Source organism: Silene latifolia, chromosome Y (assembly GCF_048544455.1).
Source record: "Silene latifolia isolate original U9 population chromosome Y, ASM4854445v1, whole genome shotgun sequence".
In the NCBI taxonomy this organism is placed as follows: domain Eukaryota; kingdom Viridiplantae; phylum Streptophyta; class Magnoliopsida; order Caryophyllales; family Caryophyllaceae; genus Silene; species Silene latifolia.
The window spans coordinates 301,638,814-301,653,141 of NC_133538.1; the positions used below are offsets into that span (position 1 = coordinate 301,638,814).

The 14,328-nt window shown below is 38.0% G+C and overlaps 2 protein-coding genes across 2 annotated transcripts; both read left to right on the forward strand.

Annotated features, from left to right (window-relative positions):
* The first annotated feature begins 11,756 nt into the window (after positions 1–11,756).
* LOC141631039 (uncharacterized) lies at positions 11,757–12,470 on the forward strand. The gene is made up of 2 exons (XM_074443763.1): positions 11,757–11,940; positions 12,058–12,470. The coding sequence occupies exons 1-2, from the start codon at positions 11,757–11,759 to the stop codon at positions 12,468–12,470; spliced, it is 597 nt and encodes a 198-aa protein (XP_074299864.1).
* Positions 12,471–12,606: 136 nt separating this feature from the next.
* LOC141631040 (uncharacterized) lies at positions 12,607–13,107 on the forward strand. Its single transcript, XM_074443764.1, has one exon. It carries the CDS (start codon positions 12,607–12,609, stop codon positions 13,105–13,107), a length of 501 nt encoding a protein of 166 aa, XP_074299865.1.
* Positions 13,108–14,328: the final 1,221 nt, after the last annotated feature.

Consider the following 14,328-nt stretch of genomic DNA (forward strand, 5'->3'; position numbering starts at 1 on the left):
CCCGGCTTTGTACATTACCCAAACTTTATTTCAAACATTGCTACCAAGGACCAAAGAGACGGTAAATGCCTCTGCGGTGGGAGGATTTGATCATCTAGGAGATGAAGAGGGTTCGGCCCTTATCAAGAAAATGGTTGACTCGGAGTCTAACTATGGGTCAAGAGGTAACATGTTGAGAAGAAATAGCCGCTACCCACAAGAGAACTCTTCTAGCTCAAATGCCGAAACCAATGCTAAACTTGATCTTCTCACAAAGCAACTTGAGGGAATGCAAAGGAATCAAGTGCACCAAGCTAGTGCCTCCCATGGTCCACCCATGGAAGAGGTCATTCCAAATTCTTCTTGAGAATTATGTGGAGGAAACAGACATACTTTCGATGTGTGTGCCAACAATGCTTATAATGTGGTTATGATGATAATGTTCAAGATGTCAACACTTTTCAAACCTATAACAACAACAATATGTGGCCACCAAGGCGACCTTAAAACAACTTATATATTTACAACTCGAACTCCAATTACTATCATCCGGGTTTGAAGAATCACCCCAATTTTGGCTACAAAGGTACCAATGTCCAAAACCCAGAAGTGCAAAACACATATCCACCCGGGTTTCTCAACCTAGGGGTGGATACCAAAATCAAAGAAACAATTCCGGCAATGAAAACCAATGGCCAAACAACAACTAAAACCGAAATTTTGGAAACCAACCTCAAGGGTACCACGATTTTGGGGAGAACTAAGGTAGTCAAAGCTTCTACCAAGGTAACTAAGGGAATCAAGCTAATCAAGGGTTTGGCCAAGGGTTTCAACAAGGATTTCAAGAGCAAGGGTATATCCAAGGGTCTAAGGGAACTTATCAAGGAGGCTACAAAAACAACAATCAAGCCCCAAACGCCTGATTTGACTATGGATTCCCCTTACCTTTGGCTAACCAACCATTCCAAGAGCCGACTATAGTATCTCAACTTGATGACTTGATGAAAGTGATGAAGAACATGAAAATATCTCACCAACAAGAAATGAACAACTTTAAGAAGGAGATGGAGGCTTGAATGGCATCTCAAGCACTTTCCAACCCTCAAAGACTGTCGGTTGGTTTCCTTACCCAAGGCCAGAGCTCAAAAGATGCCTCAGCAAACCATCAAGCTCACGCGGTAGTCTTGAGGAGTGGTGTTGAACTTGAAGACCCTTACAAGGACCTTGAAATCGAAATGTATGCGGATCCTAAGAGGAAGTGGTTGGTGATGAACGGTAGTGGGGAAAGCCCACCCTTGACTCCTTCGGCTAGGATAAGTGAGCCCAAGAAGGGAAAGACTACAAGTGAGGGAACATAAAAGGGAAAATCTCCTCTAGAGAGCAATGAGAATCTTTTGGTTGAAGACCTCCCCTATGAAGAGGAGGTGGGTGAAGAAGCTAGAGAGGAAGTTCCTCTTCAACCTTCTACTAAGGTAACAAGCAAGCCCACTTCTCCCATGGTATCCTCTAATTCTCAACGTGTCATTAGCATTCCCTATCCCACAAGAGCTTTAAAAACTAGGGAAAACTTCAAGTATAGAAAATTTTGTGAAATGTTGGAAAAACTCGAAGTGACCCTACCTTTTACCGAAGTGATAATGAACATGCCAACCTATTCCAAGTTTTTAAAAGATATCTTGACTAAGAAGAGGACCTTGGTCGACCAACAAATGATGGCTATGAAAGAGGAGTGTAGTGCTCTAATTCTAAACAAAATGCCACATAAACTTGGTGACCCGGGGAGCTTCTCCATACCTTGTGTGGTTGGTAGTGTTCCAATATCAAGAGCTTTATGTGATTTAGGGGCAAGTGTAAGTGTGCTTCCCTTGAAAGTTGCCAAGAAAATTGGTATTTGTGATTTAATTCCGACAAATATGACTCTCCAATTGGCGGATAGGTCCGTCAAACGTCCCTTGGTGGTGCTTGAGGATGTACCCGTCAAAGTTGGAAAGTACATGATTCTCGCCGACTTTGTTCTCCTCGAAATTCCGGAGGATAGCCACACCCCCATCATCCTAGGTAAGCCATTCTTGGCTACCGGAGGAGTGTTGATTGATGTTAGAATGGGCGGCTAACTTTTAGAATCGAGGGTGACAAAGTTGAATTTAACCTCCCTAATATTGTGAAATGACCAAAATTTAACCAAGCATGCACGCTTGAAGTCATTGAGGAAGTAGTTAAAGAAGTGGCAAAGGAAGAGTCGGAGATGGAGGAAGCATTTCAAATTTTCCTCCATGATGAAGAAATGAAGGAAGACCATGAGGTTGATGATGAGCTCTTGAAGAAAGTTGAGGGATTGCTCCCTCTAAAGGTACAACTCAAAACCCTCACCCCCCCTGTTGGAATATGTGTCCTCCGACAATAATGCGATCACAACTGTCGATCATGATGATCACATGTTTAAATCTCATTTTAAGAATACATGTGGGATGTAATATTTTACAGTCAACTGGTCCACACATATCGGTATATGGCATATTTTATGAGTATGTTGATTTTTAATATGTTAAAAATACATTACAAATTCACATGTCAAGTAACATGTCACATATGTCACAATTGACAAATGACAAAATAAAATGGACTACCCATATTATCTCAAGTGTACCGAAAATTAGAGGGTATTAGTGGATAAATTGTGTTGATTATTTTAATAAGGGAAAAACACAACTATTACACTCTATATGTAGCCATGCAAGCCTACTCTTCTTGGTAAGAAAATTGGATCCATGCATTGGCTCCCCATAGACCCCTCCAACCGGTTTTCCATGGAGAGAAACAAAATGGTTTTTCTCTATTATTCATTTTTGGAAGACACTACATAATTTTCTAGTGTAAGAAATTATGATTCTCTACATTTTGTGAAAGATTTTAGAGATAGAAAACTCACAATAATCATCTCCTCTTAACCGAAATAGAGGAGAACAAAATTAATTTTTGTGTCATTTTTAAGTAAAAGACTGATATTGTTACTATATCATAATAATATTAGTTATTAAGAGATTTCCTTGGGTATTCACATTTGGGAGAGGTTCTAATTTGGACCTTTTGTTCATCCATTTTAAGTAAAGCTCAAGAACTAACAAATAGGTGAATTTGTTGGTGCCCATTAAACCGAAATCATATAGTAAGATTGATGATTTCTTCTCTTCTCTTATTTATGTTTGCATGCATAAGATCTAGCTTTTATTTTATGACTACATCATAGACAACCCTATTCGGATGAGCTAGGGTGCCATCCACAAAAACTTTGTTTCGCTGAATCCAAACCATATAGTATGCCGCCTGAATCCAAGCAATAATGACCTTCTTTTTAATTTTCGACCAAGGCTTGCTGTGAACCCAAGCCAAGGTACCAGTGAGGGGAAGACTAACATGAAGCTTGACACTAAGCATCCCAATAATTCTCCTGATGAAATGGCACTGATGAAAAAGATGTATATGAGTCTCATCAGCCATACCACACACCAAACAATAGACCGAAGATTTCCAGTAGTTAAGTTCTTCCTGTACATCTTCAATGGTAAATTGCATCAAACCCTCAGGCTCCTCATCAATTCGTTCCAAGACAGCTTTCTTTTTGCCTTGAACATACCATCCTTCCCCAGATTCATCAATTTCAATAGAATCCAAATTAAAAGGAGCAACACCAGTAATCTCATTCACATTTTTCGTCTTCCCAGTATCCGTATCAGAAGGTTTATTAATTTACGTAGCAGAAGATGATGAACCAACATTTTTTTTGAGAATTTGTGGTGATTTGGTGACAGTACGATGAATAGTCGATGAAGATCGAGCCGCAATCACCATGACTGCGCACACAAATCTAGGGTTATTATTCTCTCTTTTTTTTTCTTTTTCTTTTTGGTTGTTTTTCAGAGCTTTCCTCTCTCTAGATTCTCTCTCATATCAAAAAAATTGTTATGGCCTTAGTTTTAATTGGTATTACCCGAAATGTATGGGAATATCGATTCAGTTGTAATTTATTATGATCTCGTATCACCGTTTTGTAATTTAATAGATTTTTTTTTTAGTTACAAATGTATAATAGGAAATTATGTAATTCATTTTGTAATTTATTTATTCCGGAGTACCTTGAAGACGGTGCCACTCGAGAAGGCGATCCATCAAAGAAAGTATTGCCTTGAAATGCGTGCCAAGACCGAAGTTCAAGGGACCAAAGGAGTTGGTTTCCGAATTTGTAATAGTTTATTAGATTTACTATTTTAGGAAGGCCATACTAGGATTTTATTTATGCTTTGCATTTTATTTATATGTTGCATGCATCGCTAAATCGCCATAACTAAAACATGCATTATCATTTTATCGAGTGTATCGACCGTGTCAATTACAATTATCGTAGTTCACCGCTTTAGTTCACTTAAAACGTGATAGATAATAAATTGACATGACCTCTCGCTAAAATAAACAATTGAGACTTAGCCTTACCAAAAAGTAGAAACCATGAAAACCTATTTCATGAGGGAGTGTACTCTGCCTACCGGGTACAAACCTTGTTACGTAGGGGGAAGTGGGTGATAAATGTCTACCCACCGAATTTATAAAGATAAGGGTTGTATTCGGCTTTACCGATGCCCAAGTTGATGTAAATTTGGATCATGGACACATTTATTCGAAATTTGGGTTGAACTCAACGAAAGTATTCTCGACGGTTGCCGGATGTGTTTCGGGCTAAAGATAAATATTAATGTAATTTTATCGACCAAGAGTTCTAAAACTAGAATCGATTAAAGAGTTAATCCACCGAGTTATATTGATGAGGGTTGTATTCGGCTTTACCGATGCCCAAGTTAATATGAATTTGGATCTTGGAATCATTTATCATAGTTGGGTAGAGGTCACTATGTAAATGCTTTACTTGTTATTTACAAGTATTAATAAAACGATAAATGTTAAGTTTTCCACTATTCCGTTATCATATTGTTCTATTTCTTTACCTCAATTTATATACGACATCATTTCGATTTTAGTTCAAATCTCCATTAAAACATCATAACTAAAGACAAAATTTGAAGTTTCTTCTAAAAACCTCCTATTATCCATTGAAAGAATCTCTTGTGAAGAGTATAGATAAGAGTTATTCGTGATCAAAAGGGTTTTTGATTCTTGACTAACATATCTATTTTGGTTCTCATATGCTTAATTGAATTAAGTACTTTGAAACGTTAAATCATTTTGGTGACTAGATTTGTTAGAAATCGTGATTGACCGAAATACCGCAACCACTTCAATGAAAGTTTTAAGACTAAACGAACGAATGAAGAGTAGTCTTCATGATTTTCATTTTAGCTTCTCTTAGCAAAGACTCGTTGAAATGAGTGGGAGCATTCTCTTAAACCGTTAAGAAAGGGATGAGGTTCAAAGAAGTAAAATTAGAATGGAATTGATACAAGGTAATGTTAAAAGTAAAGTTATTGAGAATAACGATACTAAACCTATCAATCCCGACCGATAAATTTTCCATTGTCTTAAAATGTTGGACACTAGAAAGGAAACTAACCCCAATTATTGAAGAATCAGCAAGTTAGTTGTGGGACATCTAATGGGACCTTCTTCTTTAAATGTTCATTTGATTGACATAAATTTTGCTAGTACTACTTCGTCAATATTAGAAACCAGTGGAGGTTTTCATCATTGTATTCGATACATAAGATGATTATAATATGACGACTAGCATCAAATAATATCGAGAGATAGAGTCATTGTGTAATCAATCTAGTTTTGGGTTCATAGTTGCACTTAATTATGGCTATTAAGTGCATAAACTCTAAATAAGAATATAAACTTGTTAAGATACAAAAGAGGTTTCACTTTTGTGACCCTATACACCACGATTTGATGTATGGCAAGCCCATTATCAAGGTGAATATATTATAAACCAAACTAGAATCATACATCATGTAGATGATGCAAGACTCAAATTGGTAACCAAAGATTAAACCTTAAATTCTGGAATGATGAACGCAAAGAGTTATCGAGTACTCTTGGAACCATTAGATTGTTAATCTTATGGTATATGTGTATCTTGTATTCAAAGCAAGATGTCTCATGCCTTTTGGTTGAAAAAGAGATCGAGGTTGTAAATCATTGATCCAAAATAGGTTGATCATTTTCTTTTACCAACGATTTAAGTTGACACTAATGTGTTCACTTAATAAGGTAAATAGAGAAATCTTTGAAGAATTTCAAAGAGTTCAAAGAATCACGATTTAGTCGTGATGGGATTATCGAAGTAAAGAATTTGATATAAGCCAAAGGAAATGTGATATAGTATCACAAATTAATCTCTCTTAGCACGCATTATGGGATAATGTGTGGTTGGATAAAGAAATCAAACGCTATTCGATATGGTTTGGACTTCAATCAAGTTACTTTGAGTTACTTGATCCTTTTGGGGATTTTGTCATTTTGGCTAAATTACTTTTCCACTAAATCTAAAACGAATCATATGAGATATGATGTGGTAGGGTACCATGTTTGTAAGTTTTCAAAATAAACAAATGCTCATTTTTCCTTACTATAATCACGAGTATAACGGGTTTGTTGCTCGTGAAGCTGTCTTTCTAGAATAAAAGTTTATTTCTAGAAGACAGAGTGGGAGAAATTATTTAAGAGCCACAAAATAATGAGCCACAAAGAATATTATGTCGCAAGAAACTGGTCTTTCTTGGCTACATGAGACGTTTTGTGTAAGACGTTGTTTCTTCAAAACCTAGGAGGTTAAAGTCATCACTTGTTGAAGATGATGAATTAGTGTTACTTTTAGAAAGTAAAGAGCTTGCAACTTACAAAGTCATTGTTTGATTCAAGTTGATTACTTCTGGAAAGTAATGAACATATGACTTACATGAGAGTGTTTAAGTCACAACTCAATACAAGGCTTAGAGCCATGAAAATTCGAAATAAATTCCAAGTGAATTGTTTGATATCAAAGCTTGATTGGTGGCAAAGGGTTTTGCACTAGTTGAAATGCTTAAGTCTATTTGGATCTTCTTAGGTATTGTGTTTCATTATGATGATATACATATAGCGAGTGAATCTAAAATCCACTTCTTCAATTAGAAGGAATGTATTCAATACATGTCTTGTGTTTTATAGATTCTTACAATCCTAAGACCATGTGCAACTTAAGATATGGTCTTAAGTAGGACATCAATGAGTTGGAATCAACATTTTGATCATGTGATAAAACTTTTCTCAATAAGTTAAGAAGTTGTGTTTATACATCAAGTTTAGTGGGAGTTACGGAAATTTTAATTAGTCTTATATGTGGATGACATATTGATCATTGGGAATGATTTAAGACTTTTGGAGTATTATAATACATCTTTAATATCTGGATTTATGGAGATAAATCTACATGATATTAGCGTCAAATAAGAAGTCTTATGTTGATAAGATTCATGATTAGTTCAATCAAGTTGAACATATTTGATTGATTCCATTTGCTTCCGCTGCCGGATCAATTAAATAAGTAATGATCTACTTCATATACTTTGAGTATGATGAATTGTTTCAAAATCGAATTTAAGTAATAGTTACCAGTAGCCATATAGATTATCCTTAAGTGCTTATAGAAGCATTAAGGATGGAAAGTTAAATGTTTTTGATGCAATTAACTAATTTGTGTACGGGTATTACACAAATGACAATTGACAATTGAGATTGTGAAAGGTTTCAGACAAAACCATATTCAAAACACGTGAAGATGGTTAAGGAACCATTGTGGCTATGTTATTTAAGAAATAGATGTGCTAGAATCGTTCTAGGCAATAAAGAACAATGAGAGATATTTACAACGGAAATTGAGTACACTTGCAATCATGAGATGTGCAAGAGAATGGATCCCGCACAGTGTGAAAACAGTGGGAGCTATTCTAAGGCTAGAGAGCTTATGTCTAGATTGGATCTAGACACGTACTCAGAAAGTTTTGTAATGAAAATATATACATTACAAAGGAAAACGAGTATGTAGTAAGGTTGAGTAAGGTACAAGAAGTTGATAAAACCTACTAACCAAAGCCTTCTCATAGGCTTAACATGATGAGTCATGTCATTTCAATTGGATTGAGATGGACAACTACATACATGATGAAAATGGATTATAAAAATATGAAGTAGTAATCAGGTATTGACTATTCATATGTGATAATCACATTTGTCGTTCGAGTTTTTAAACCTAAAAACTCCTTTTATACCTTGTTACATCCAAACGGGTTGTAGAGACAATATTGAACCCCATTAAAGTGAACCCGGATTAACATGGTATTTGCCCATAGTCACTTGTATGAGGTGACATCTCGAAGTGACTAGAGTGTGATGCGATTGATGGCAAGTTCAGTGCCATACAGTCATGTGAGATGACTAGTCGATCACATAGGCAGACTGTTAGGAACACTTTGTCGGGCTAATGACCGCTTATAGAGTTCTGGCAAATTTATATAGCCTGGTCGTGACGAGAGCTACTATAGTATTCTAATGAGTCGATTCTTTTGACTAAATACTGTTCGCCTAAGATGGCACAGTTTCAGAGTAACTTTGATTTATGTTACTACGACCTTCGTAAATGGGGTCAAATGGGCATAATTTGGGTTATGATGGCTGTGGCTAGTCGAAGGGAATAGTGCGATAGGAATTGTCCACCTCTTTGTCAGGGTTAAAACAATATCTCAGGGCCACTCGAGGAGTAATGAACGGGAAATGCGTGGCCACGCTCGGAAGGTATCTATGGTAGATGATTCTGGTCAATCAGTTATTCTCCAGATCGAGAAAACCACTCTCGATATGATCACTTGCAAGTACGACCTGAAAGACACCTTGCATTAAGTGGGAGATAGTAATAGGACAAGAGAATTGGTGACGCACACTTGTCGAGGACAAGTGGGAGATTGTTGAAATATGTGTCCTCCGACAATAATGCGATCACAACTGTCGATCATGATGATCACATGTTTAAATCTCATTTTAAGAATACATGTGGGATGTAATATTTACAGTCAACTGGTCCACACATATCGGTAATGCTTGGCTGACTAAAGTTTGACATTACTGTCATGCGACGGTGGTGATCAGTTGATCCCCTTAGGTCATACCTATAGGAAAATACTCTTAATTGATTATTTAATTAATCGTATGCTGATAAGAGTTAATTAAATTGTTTAAAATTGACGGATGATCTTGTGAGTAAAATTAACGTGTCTTATTATAAGTCGATTATAATAGATACAGTCTAAGTAATTGAATTGTTTTATTACTTAGATAAAATTATTGTTTACGAAACAATTGAAATTGAATGAATAATTTATTATAAATACAAGACGTTGTAATTTATAATTTGATAAACCATTTTGGTACAAGTGATTACGAATTACTAGTCGATTTTTTATATGGCATATTTTATGAGTATGTTGATTTTTAATATGTTAAAAATGCATTACAAATTCACATGTCAAGTAACATGTCACATATGTCACAATTGACAAATGACAAAATAAAATAGACTACCCATTTTATCTCAAGTGTACCGAAAATTAGAGAGTATTAGTGGATAAATTGTGTTGATTATTTTAATAAGGGAAAAACACAATTATTACACTCTATATGTAGCCATGCAAGCCTACTCTTCTTGGGAAAAAAATTGGATCCATGCATTGGCTCCCCATAGACCCCTCCAACCGGTTTTCCATGGAGAGAAACAAAATGGTTTTTCTCTATTATTCATTTTTGGAAGACACTACATAATTTTCTAGTGTAAGAAATTATGATTATCTACATTTTGTGAAAGATTTTAGAGATAGAAAACTCACAATAATCATCTCCTCTTAACCGAAATAGAGGAGAACAAAATTAATTTTTGTCATTTTTAAGTAAAAGACTAATATTGTTACTAGATCATAATAATATTAGTTATTAAGAGATTTCCTTGGGTATTCACATTTGGGAGAGGTTCTAATTTGGACCTTTTGTTCATCCATTTTAAGGAAAGCTCAAGAACTAACAAATAGGTGAATTTGTTGGTGCCCATTAAACCGAAATCATATAGTAAGATTGATGATTTCTTCTCTTTTCTTATTTATGTTTGCATGCATAAGATCTAGCTTTTATTTTATGACTAAATAAATCTTTTCATATATGAATATGTAAATTAATTTGATTAATAATTCTAAACCCCCCCCCCCCCCACCCTTAAATATGCCTTTTTTAGGTGAGGGAAAGACTTACCCGGTGATAATCAATGCTAATCTTAGTGAGGTCCAAGAATAAAAACATTTGAAGGTTCTTAAGACTCACAAGGCCTCTTTGCGATATAGCATTGAGGATATCAAGGGACTAAGTCCTAATTTGTGTATGCATCGCATAAACCTTGAGGAGGGGAGCCGGCCATCGGTTGAGGGTCAACGAAGGTTGAACCTGAAAATGGCCGAGGTGGTCAAGAATAAGTATTGAAACTACTTGAAGCAGGGATCATCAATGAAATAACCGATAGTAAGTGGGTGAGCCCCGTTCAAGTGGTTCCTAAAAAGGTTGGAGTGACCATGGTAGACCAAGCGGACGGAACTTGTGTACCTACACGCATGGTCACCTGGTAGCGTATATGTATCGATTAAAGAAAGCTAAACTCCGCGACCCTTAAAGACCATTTCCCCATCCCTTTTATTGACAAAATGCTTGAAAGGTTGTCGGGACACGTGTACTATTGTTTTTTGGATGGATATTCTGGGTTTTTCCAAGTACCAATTCACCCGGAAGACAAAAAAAAATGACTTTCACGTGTCCCATCGGTGTTTATGCTTACCGTAGGATGCCATTCGGGATGTGTAATTCACCCGGCACATTCCAAAGGTGCATAATGGCGATCTTTGCGGGTTTTCTTGAGAAATGCATGGAGGTCTTCATGGATGACTTTAACTCATTTTATCATGGATTGGTTAACCTTTCTAATGTCTTGAGACGGTGTGAGGCGCACAACTTAATCCTAAATTGGGAAAAATGCCACTTTATGGTAGAAGACGGAGTTGTACTTGGCCACATCGTTTCTTAGAGGGGGATTGAAGTTGATGGTGCTAAAGTTTCATTATAGAAAACTTGTCTCCTCCTACTAATGTGAAGGGGGTGAGGAGCTTTTTAGGCCATGCCGGCTTTTATAGGCGATTTATAAAAGATTTATCCAAAATCGCAAAACCATTGACTTCACTCCTTCTCAAAGACGTCCGCTTTGTATTTGATGATGTTTACCTTGAGTCTTTCCACAGTTTAAAGCTTGCTCTCACCACGGCTCCAATCATCCGGGCACTGGATTAGAGTCTCCCATTGGAAGTAATGTGTGATGCGTCGGATTATGCCGTGGGAGCGGTACTTGGTCAAGTAGTTGACAAGAAGCATCACGTCATCTACTATTCTAGCAAGACATTGGACCAAACTTAATGCAATTATTCAACAACGAAAAAAGAGATGCTAGCTATCGTTCATGCCATTGAGAAGTTCCGACAATATTTTGTAGTGTCCAAGGTGATGGTTTACACCGACCACATCACCTTGAGACATATAATGGTCAAGAAAGGTGCCAAGCCTACACTATTGAGATGGTTTCTATTGCTACAAGAATTCGATCTTGAAGTAAGGGACAAAGCCGGGGCCGAAAATGTGGTGGCCGATCACTTGTCAAGGCTTACGGTGGAGGATAATAGCATAATAGATAAGAGTGGACCGATAGTTGAATGGTTGAGGGAAGATGTCCTAATAGAGGTGATTGTCAAGTGCCATGGTTCACGGACTTGGCCAACTACTTGGTAAGTGGTTTTATCAAGGATGAATTGGATGCTAGGGAAAGGAGAAAATTAAAGAATGATTCAAGGACGTACTTTTGGAATGACCCACATTTGTTCCGGAAATGTGGAGATGGTATGTTTAGAAGATGCGTATCCAAGGAAGAAGGCATGGAAATTGTTGACTGACTACACAACTCGGCCTATGGCGGACACTTGGCTACTTCAAGAACTATTGCCAATGTTCTACAAGGTGGGTTCTATTGGCCTTCGATGTTGAAAGACATCCATTACTTGGTGAAACTTTGCGACTCATGTCAACGAACGGGGAATATTGGAAAGAGGAATGAAATGCCGCTTAACAACATCCTTGAGATTAAGCTCTTTGATTGTTGGGGAATTGACTTCATGGGACCGTTTCCAAATTTATGTGGAAATGAGTACATCTTGGTCATCATTGATTACGTTTCCAAATGGATTGAAGCGGTGGCATCTCCAACAAATGATTCAAAAGTTGTGATGAAACTATTCAAGGGCACAATCTTCCCTAGATTTGGAACTCCAAGAGTTGTAATAAGTGATGGAGGTTCCCATTTTTGCAAGAGCACCTTCAAAGCCCTATTGGAAGCTCATGGAGTGCACCCTTGCCTACCACCCACAAACTAGTGGGCAAGTAGAAGTTTCCAACCGGCAAATCAAGGCCATCCTTGAGAAGGTAAAAAGCAAAAGTCGAAAGAATTGGTCCCAAAATCTCCCCGATGTTCTATGGGCTCTAAGGATGGCATAAAAAACACCCATTGGGATGACACCACACAAACCATTGTATGGCAAGGCTTTCCATTTACCCGTCGAACTAGAGCATATGGCATGGTGGGCTCTTAAGGAAATTAACTTTGACATTGATGCCGCCGGTGAAACAAGTTTCCTCCAAATGAGTGAACTAGAGGAGTTGAGAATGGAAGATTACGAAAGCTCAAAGATCTACAAGGATCAAACCAAAAAGTGGCATGATGCCAAAATTGCGGAAAAGAAGATAAGTGTGGGAGACCTAGTACTTCTCTTTAACTCAAAAGTGATAGTGTTCCAGGGCAAGCTCCGTTTTAGATGGTCGGGACCTTTCAAAGTAATGGACATCTCTCCATACGATGCATTTGAGCTTTGGAGCGAAGAAGGTGGAAGCTTCAAAGTCAATGGCCAAAGGATGAAGAGATACTACCAAGAAGATAAGTTAGGAACAGTTGAAATTCTCTACCTCGGGGAGCGGTTTCTCGAGGAGGAAACCAAATACAGAAACTTCAAGTGATATATGTGGTGGAGTTCCTCAAGAACCACCATTGTTTTGTAAATATTGCATGCATAATAGGTAGAACATGAGAGCATTAGGAACAATTTTCATCTTGTGCAAGTTTGGATTTGGTGATAGGATGTTACCCTGAAATTGTCGTTTGGGAAATGTGGAACACAAACATACCCTTCACTTAGCCTAGTTCCCAACATGATGTGTCGGATTGAAAGGGGAAAACACGTAAATCAAGGCTAAGTAAAGATGTTGGGATTTGAAATTGAGAAAGAAGAGGAAAACACGAAGAGAGGGATACCCAGCCGGGCCACAGGCAGCCTGCCCCCTTACATGTAACACCCTGGCCCAAACCGGGTCGGGAGCGGTTACTTATGATAGCTCACTAGGCTATGTATATGGCTCACAGATCAACACAAGTCCTTTATAGCGCATTTTGTCCTCACTCATGCGTATCCCGGGAACCTTCCCAGGAGGTCACCCATCCTAAGACTACTCTCAGCCAAGCACGCTTAACTGTGGAGTTCTTTTGCATGGATGACAATAAAAGAAAGTGCACTTTGTTGATATGAGTAGTACTTTGAATCTCTTTAAACACTAGTCGTTTAAGCCTATCACTGGACCTCTTCAATTAACGTGGGGTGGTTACATTATAGGATGGGAACCTCCTAATTGTTGATGTTCAAAAATTGTTGAAAATTGAAGAAGAAGAAGAGGAAGAAGAAGAAGAAGAAGAAGAAGAAGAAGAAGAAGAAGAAGAAGAAGAAGAAGAAGAAGAAGAAGAAGAAGAAGAAGAAGGACTCCCAGCCGGCCTACTGGCTGTCGGTACCCCTACAGGCTGGGAAGTACCTGTAAATTTTGTGACAAAATTGAAGAATGAAGTGAAGGGGAGGTGTGAGCCGGTAGGCCAGCAGCTAGTCCACCGGCCGAAAGCACCCCCATTTTTACGCATCTTCTAAATTTTCAGGAGAAAACAGCTCCCAGCCGGTCGGCCGGCAACCGGCTCACCGGTAGGGACTCACCCTTTGACGTCAGCGATGAAGAAAAGGAGAGGAGAGAGCAGCCGGTCAACCAGTTGGGAGAACTCTTATGAGTGAAAATCTGGTCTAAGTAAGAAGGCATTGACTACCAGCCGGGTGACCAGCGGCCGATCCTCTAACTGGCTGGGAGTACCCTGTATGTTTTCATGTAAATTCAAATTTTGGCCTAGACTCTCAGCCGGCCCAC

What these genes read in the sequence shown, in the direction of transcription:
- LOC141631039 (XM_074443763.1), top strand. Translation starts at nt 11,757, where the DNA reads ATGGTTGAGGGAAGATGTCCTAATAGAGGTGATTGTCAAGTGCCATGG. An exon ending in GTTCCGGAAATGTGGAGATG is followed by an intron (nt 11,941 to 12,057) that starts GTATGTTTAGAA and finishes ATGTTCTACAAG; the next exon opens with GTGGGTTCTATTGGCCTTCG.
- LOC141631040 (XM_074443764.1), top strand. Translation starts at nt 12,607, where the DNA reads ATGACACCACACAAACCATTGTATGGCAAGGCTTTCCATTTACCCGTC.